The sequence below is a fragment of the Lupinus angustifolius genome, chromosome LG11 (genome assembly GCF_001865875.1).
Source record: "Lupinus angustifolius cultivar Tanjil chromosome LG11, LupAngTanjil_v1.0, whole genome shotgun sequence".
Classification (NCBI taxonomy): domain Eukaryota; kingdom Viridiplantae; phylum Streptophyta; class Magnoliopsida; order Fabales; family Fabaceae; genus Lupinus; species Lupinus angustifolius.
In genome coordinates this window covers 17,837,718-17,845,541 of record NC_032019.1, presented here as the reverse complement: position 1 = coordinate 17,845,541, position 7,824 = coordinate 17,837,718, and the positions used below count along the sequence as shown (strand labels likewise).

The following is a 7,824-nucleotide window of genomic DNA, read 5'->3' as shown; positions in this document are numbered from 1 at the left end:
TTTTGATTGAAAATTCAAAACTCTATTCTCAGTCTCACTCCCTTCATTTCATAGCTATCATCTTCTTCATTTCTTTCTGTTCTAACATTTTCTCAACTAGGGTTTGAAGATTCAATCAAAAAGCTTCAATCTTTACCCTCTTTTCTTTCTGGGTCTTCTCAAAATCACATTCATGGCTCCCACCCCTTCTTCCAAACCAAATCACACAACCCAGTTCAAGACTCCACATTCCAAACATCGCCTCAACTTCAATGGTTTCAAACCACAAACACCACAACAACAACAACCACACCCATCTGAAAACCCTAATTCTACCCCTCATGAACACCCAGTTGAAGTAATTGCCAGAATCCGTGACTACCCAGATAAAAAGGACAAACCTTTATCCATTCTTCAAACCAATTCCAACTCAAGTTCTATTCGGGTTCGCACTGATTTCGGGTACCGGGACTTCACCCTTGATGGGGTGTCTGAGTCTGAGGAAGATGACTTAGGCTCATTCTATAAGAAATTTGTGGAGTCAAGGATCAATGGTGTTAAGCTAGGTGAGAAATGCACCATCATGATGTATGGACCAACTGGTTCTGGAAAGAGTCACACCATGTTCGGGTCTTCGAAGCAGGCAGGGATTGTGTATAGGGCATTAAGGGACATTCTTGGAGATGGGGATGGAGAAGGAGAGCATCTTGGATTGGGAATGGGAACTTTTATTCAGGTTACTGTTTTGGAGATTTATAATGAGGAAATTTATGATCTCTTATCCACTAATGGAGGTGGAAGAGGATTTGGATTGGGATGGCCTAAAGGTAGTGCTTCAAAGGTAATAATAATATTAATATATGTTGGTTTTCGTGTTTCAGATTATAATGTGGGGTATTGCTTTTGGATTGTTATATTATTATTCAGTTTGGTTGTATACCAATGTAACTTGTATGTTTAGTTTTCATTGCAAATTTGGCTGTTTAAAGTTTCATTTTTTGGCTCTATCTGCTTTTTATCTTTGCTTGGTTGTATGATTCTATGTTGGTTACAACTTTTGAAGAAATATCTTTTTTTATTTGGTTTGAAAGAGCATGAATCAGCTGATTGCTCTAGATGCATTGCTTGAATGGAATTTGGATTGGACCTCAAAGTGAGCAATGGAGGGCGACGTTTCTCTGATTTTTATTCATGATTTCATACATGAACATCATCCACATGAAGAAACATTTACTTTTAGATATTTAAAAAGAAAAAAGAATGTTTGTGTGAGTAGTTTTACAAATCAACAATGTTGCTGATGTTGTACCTCTAATTATTAATCTTTAGATGTTAGGTTGTTAGTTTAGAAGAATTAAACTGAACCATTCAATTGTTTGTCCTGGACTTATAGGTGAAACTTGAAGTGATGGGGAAAAAGGCTAAGAATGCAACATACATATCTGGAACTGAAGCAGGCAAGATCTCAAAAGAAATTCAGAAATTGGAGAAGCGAAGGATTGTTAAAAGCACACTTTGTAATGACAGGAGTTCTAGAAGTCACTGCATGGTATGTTTGCTTTGGTAGGTATTCTTATAAAATTTATCGAGTTTCGTTGGTTGGTGATGTCATGTTTTATGCTTTGAAAGGTAATCCTTGATGTACCAACTGTGGGGGGACGTCTAATGCTTGTCGACATGGCTGGATCAGAAAATATTGAACAAGCTGGTCAAACTGGATTTGAGGCCAAAATGCAGGTAACACATTTGTCGTGTTTATTTTCTTTCTTGAATCTTGCAGTTCCGTCCTGATTATTAATGTCAATGGAATTATAGACTGCAAAGATCAATCAAGGAAATACTGCACTGAAGAGAGTAGTGGAGTCCATTGCAAATGGTGATTCACATGTGCCTTTTAGGGACAGCAAACTTACAATGCTTCTGCAGGTAATTTTGGTCATTACTTGTGTGAGTTGATGGTTCCTGTTATATGCTATTACAAGTTTCATTGACAGAAGCACTTTTTCTCTTCCCTTTTTAGGATTCCTTTGAAGATGATAAGTCAAAAATTTTAATGATACTTTGTGCAAGTCCTGATCCTAAAGAGATACACAAGACAGTGACTACACTTGAATATGGAGCAAAAGCAAAATGTATAGTTCGTGGCCCTCATACCCCGGTCAAGGATGAGGATTCTTCTTCTGCTGTCATTTTAGGGTCAAGAGTTGCTGCAATGGATGAATTTATCTTGAAGCTACAAATGGAGAAAAAGCTCAGAGAGAAAGAGCGAAATGACGCACACGAGAAGCTTTTGAAGAAAGAGGAAGAAATTGCTGTGTTAAGAGCTAAAGTAGAGATTACAGAAGGCAAAGGAACTGCTGCAAGTGAGGAGGAAATTAACTTGAAGGTAAACGAACGAACTCGGCTTCTGAGGCAAGAGTTGGAAAAGAAGTTGGAAGAGTGCCAAAGAATGACTAATGAGTTTGTAGAATTGGAGAGGAGGAGAATGGAAGAAAGGATCTTGCAGCAGCAGGAGGAAGTTGAAATTCTTAGAAAGCGACTTGAAGAAATTGAGTTACAGCTGTCCCGTTCAAGGGAAGGGTGTAATGAAGAAAATGAGTCAAAAGACATGGAGACAAGTGGGTTTGTGAGAAGGCTAATGCATGTCTACAAAAGTGTGGAAGACCCCGGAATGGTGAAATCAATGGACTTGGACATGGATGATCAAGAACCCCTAGGCCGTGAAGTGAAAATTGTCGGGGGAGTAACGTTCAAGAGTGATGATTACAATGTTATGCAAGACTTTTCATTTTCAAATCATCCTGATCCAAATACATCAAATGGTGTTCAAGATGCCGGGCAGGCTTGTGCACTAAGCTTCGGCCAAAGACTATGTTTGAGTACAGTATATGAAGACGAAGAAGGAGAAGAGGATCATGAAGATAAAGGGGAAGAAGATGAGGAAGTGGAGAAAGAAGTGATAGAGGAGAAGAGGGTATTATGTACTATTAATAAGGCAAGTCCAGATAGAGAGGATGAGAAGGATAGTGATTCTTCTAGACTAGTCAGAATTCAAAACATATTCACACTTTGTGGAAACCGAAGAGAACTTTCTCAGCACATTGGAACCTCAAAACCTACGAAAAAGAGTTCCAATGGAACTTCTGATTTCAGCTTTTCTCCTGTGAAGTCAAGTGATAAGGATTCTTCTATCCTTAAAGTCTCCAACAAGGAGAACATGCAACCATACAATGCTGTTGAAATTTAGCTTCCATTGGTTGTACTAAACTGCAAAAAGCTATACAATGTGTAATTTCCTTCAGGAAAAGTGATTTATAGTAGGTTCCTTCATTATCTCATTCCCCAGCATTAAAATACTGTCGTTTTAGGTTGATTTTTAATATAGTAGGTTCTTGCAATGCTGTTTTGTACTATAATGTTCTATTTCTTGTAGTACAATTGTGACACTCCTTACAATTTTCCATAGGCTGGAACCATATTTGTTTATGGTTTTTGTGGAAACTAAATCTGTGCACACATCACTTTTACTGTCATCTCCAATCTACCATATTTCCCTTAGTATAATTTATACCAATTTAGAAATTAAGTGTACTATTTATAGGCAAATTTTAGATACGTTTACAGTGTTATGCAATAAAATGTAGCATGTCTTTCATCTCATTATGCTTTTTTGTAGTTTTCATTGTTAACATTTAAAAAAAAAAATACAATGCATGTTATATTTTAATGGAAGCACATCACTATAATATAGCATAGGAAAAAACTTTACCTAATTTTTTTTCAAAATTTATCACTATATAAAAGCAAGTATAAAAAACAAATTGATTCTAATTTTTAAAACAAAGTCTTATAATGGGTGGATTATTGAAAAAAATAAATATCTTTATATTTGAGAAAATAAAAAAAAAAGTGGTAATTGAAGGATTGAAGTCACAACATGAAACAATTACATGATACAGAGGGAATCACAAATAACAACTTCTTTCCCTTGAAGTCTCTCTAAAACTGAATTTTGGTGGTTCACTATGAGTATGATTCACTTTGTTCCTATATATCAATTATAAATCAACCATTATAAATAAACCATTAATAAAGAAAGTAAGTATATATATCATTCTTCTTTTAAAAATGGTGAAAAAGCAGCAACCACATTTAGTAGTGTTGTTTACCCAAGGACCGAAGATAGGATTAAGAAACTTCAGAATCAGTTAATGAACTCTCCTTGGATCCTCGTCTAGATGTTCTACTACTCCTCTTTACGGAACCGTCCTTATCCTCCAAAGTTTTTGACTTTCTACGATGTGAGTGTTTTGTTGATGTTAAAGGTTTCTCATCTTCTGTTCCACTTTCGTTATTATTTGAATGACGACTGTGCCTTCTAGAAGATTCTGATGAATCTGATGATCGGTGATGACGTCGGCTATTCTTAGAAACTGATCCATCTTGATTTTGTTCTCTACTTGGAGAATTTGATTGGTTCTCTTTAGAAGAATGCTTTGATCTTCGACTATGATGTCGGCTTCCATCAACCTTGCCACTATTACCTTTATTATCTGCAAAATTGTAACATTCTAATTATCTTATTCACTTTGTTGCATGCAATAAAATTCATGATAAAGGACAACAAAGAATCATGCTCAAATGCGGTTTTAGTTTATTCATAATTACACATAAATATTATGCAAACCTTCAAGTGGTTTAGTAGAGTTTCCTGCTGCTGATTCTGATGAAATTTCTTCTGGCCCTTTAAACTCTGTCATCTGCTCAATTTCTCAAATTTAACTATAAGTTAACAATTGAATCATGACTCTCAAGGAAGTTAATGTGTTAGAGAATTAATTAATTAAGATGAGAAAGGAATAAATTAAAATAGTACCCAGCTTGGTTTATGTGCTTTTGAATCATCACATCCAATATGTGCCAAGTGCTTTACATCTGTTGGGAACCCAATTTGTATATCATTTGCTCCTCCATGCTCATCTGCATAATTATTATCATGCTTTATTTACTAAACACACCATCTAAATTCTTAAATAAGAATCTTCAAGTTTTATGCATAATTATCAACAAGAGTAAGATTTTTTTGAAGTTTGTTATCACAAATAGAGGTGTAAATGCACAAAACTCCTACATAGTAAGGTCTAGGAATGATAGATGTATGCAGTCTGTTTTATCGTGGCATGTGAAGAGATTGTTTTCAAGTGTAGAAAATAATCAAGAACAATTCTAAACACTCTAAAATGTCTTAATAAACAAAACTCAATCAAAGGGAGAACTAAAGGTGTGTACTTGTAATCCCTTTCACAAAACAACTTTAAGAATCTAAAGTTTCTAATTTCAAAGAAAGAGTTACTAAATTCCTAAAGCAATTCCTAAACTCCTAATCAAAATCATAAGCTCTTATTTTTCTCCCTTATTTCAATGTAAGGATAAGAAATATAATGATATTTAATGAAATTCACTTAATTTCATGTTTAATTTTATTGGAGTGTAGAAGAATGAACTTACCAAACCTTTGGGATATGTATCTAAGTCCCTTAAGGAGGCTTTTAACTTGACCTTTTACATTGGTGGTTGACGTTGTCATTATGTAGATGAAGCTTTTTGATAAAATTTCACTCAAAAGTTGTTGGTGTTTTCAATCTTCAATGTAACCAACTACAAATCTCTGAAAGAAAAAAACAAATAAATTATAGAATCATACAATAAATCTTCTTTGTACCAATTAATCATTTACGACTCATGCATTTCATAGAGGTATTCCTAAAGATAACTAGAGAGACTATTAGCTTTCTCCAAAATCCATTTATCAAATGTTTTTAATTTTGATCTAGTTTAACAACTTAGCTAGCCAATATTTTATAAAGGCTTGGCTTAATTCTCAAATTTTCAGTTATGTAAATTTAGTTTCTCTTTCAAATATTAGTACAACAAATAATCAAATGCAGTTATCTATGTGGATCATTAGTCACGGACTTTTTCATCAATTTTTATAAGGAAACTTGGTAAAAAGATGAGTGGTATATAACCCAAAATTTTAAAGACCAAAACTATCATGAATAAAAGTCAAGAATGAACTTTGTATATGTACATAAGTTTGAGCAAAAGTGTCTCAAGGAAGATACAAAAACCAAAAACAAAAATGTACCCTCATGCAATATAAATAAGAACAAATTTCTAACATAGAATATGTATCAATTGAGAAGACTCTCCATTTCAAACTTCCATTATTTTTGTTAATAATAAACAAAATCAAAACAAAATAAGAATACAAGAAAAACACCTACCTGAAATCTACCATATGATAACTATGTGTTGACCTTATCAATGTTGAAATCACAATAGCTTATATCAATGAAGAAATGTTAATAACAAACATAGGAGAATATTAATAAAAGCTAAAGAGTTCTTAGTTGGATGTTGTGGAATAAAGTATCCAAACAAACCAACCAAGAAGAAGGAGATTCAGGGTGGAAAATCTCAAAACTGCAAAATTGGAAGATTTGGGTTTGATCCACCACCCTCTCAACTGGTTGAAAGGAAAATCTCAACCAGCAACTCAACCTATTTTTTGGTGGAATACCAGAGAAGTTGCACTGTAATTTTCTTGTTCATAAGCTATATTTAGGATACATGTTATCAACCTTTTTTTAGTCAAAGTGAGACAAATACGGATTGAAAATTTGTTCTTTTTCTCTTTCTCTACATATTTTTCTATGGTTAAATCATCAAAAATTATCAGCTTAGACTATTTTTAGACCATTTTTTGGTGTGTAAATTTATGGTGTATTAAGTGATAAATGTATTGTATAATGAGCAAATTCATAGTTAATGATTAACATATTGATCATCATGTGTGATTATTTTTAAAAATGTAAAATAGTAATATGAAAATATTGAGTTGTAACAGTAAAATTATATACCTGACCCCCTTAATTCAAAATTTCCCTAGTTTTTTTCTACACAAATCAGTCTCTATGATTCTAATCAAATCAAAATATAGAGGTGAGCCCATTTAATTCTTTGGAGGTGGGAGTGAACTAGTAGATTTATAGATTGATCTTTCACTTGAGTGTTTGTTTCTCCAAAAACATCATGAAATCATAATGGTCAAGTTTATAAATCACTTATATCCAATAAAACGTTAGTCTAATGGTGTAAAGCTCCACTGGATTCTTATAGTCAAGGGTTTGATTCTCGTGAACGACACTTATTGGAAGAGTAGTCACGAACCCCAAAAGAAGAAGCAATCATGCTGCTATACAACAATTCAAGACATATTTAAGTGATTGTTTTCACATGAAAGATTTAGGTGCCTTGAAGTATTTTTTTTGGGTGTTGAGGTTGCTCGGAATCCCACTGGAATTTTTCTTTGCCAACGTAAATATACTTCGTAGTACCAAAAATAATATCACTTATGTATTTACTCTTCAATCGGAAGCATATCTTGATTTACATCACACTCTTCACCTAAAGCACTCCTAATTATGACCATACTAGGGGAGGAGGCTGATAGGCTGAATCGCCTTGAAGTATTTCTTGGGTGTTGAGGTTGCTCGGAATCCCACTGGAATTTTTCTTTGCCAACGTAAATATTCGTTGGATATCATATATGAAGTTGGGCTACTAGGGGCCAAACCTGTAACCACTCCCTTGGAGCAAAATCATCGCCTAGCGTTGGCCGATGATAGTCTGCTTGATGATCCAGAAAGATATTGAGCATTGCTCAATCTCTTCTTTTCTATTTTAATTTCCAGAATTATTAACTTTATTGATAGAAACATTCTATCAATTTGGTGCTTTCATCTTCCTCATGCCTCCTAAAAACACTTATCAACCCTTGGA

General features: G+C 34.0%; 2 protein-coding genes across 3 annotated transcripts; one reads left to right on the top strand and one right to left on the bottom strand.

Moving 5' to 3' along the window:
• On the top strand, positions 1-3,529 carry LOC109361256 (kinesin-like protein KIN-10A). The gene is made up of 5 exons (XM_019606653.1): positions 1-820; positions 1,373-1,528; positions 1,609-1,716; positions 1,795-1,905; positions 2,000-3,529. Exons 1-5 carry the CDS (start codon positions 173-175, stop codon positions 3,224-3,226), a joined length of 2,250 nt encoding a protein of 749 aa, XP_019462198.1. The 5' UTR covers positions 1-172; the 3' UTR covers positions 3,227-3,529.
• On the bottom strand, positions 3,875-6,585 carry LOC109359502 (CRIB domain-containing protein RIC3-like). 2 transcript variants are annotated; one of them, XM_019604195.1, is made up of 5 exons: positions 6,267-6,585; positions 5,488-5,647; positions 4,856-4,959; positions 4,667-4,739; positions 3,875-4,523 (listed from the first exon to the last, which is right to left on the bottom strand). In XM_019604195.1, the coding sequence occupies exons 2-5, from the start codon at positions 5,564-5,566 to the stop codon at positions 4,168-4,170; spliced, it is 612 nt and encodes a 203-aa protein (XP_019459740.1). In that variant the 5' UTR covers positions 5,567-5,647; positions 6,267-6,585; the 3' UTR covers positions 3,875-4,167. The 2 variants fall into 2 exon arrangements, with proteins under 2 accessions (XP_019459740.1, XP_019459739.1); XM_019604194.1 differs by having other exon boundaries at positions 3,875-4,532; positions 6,267-6,584.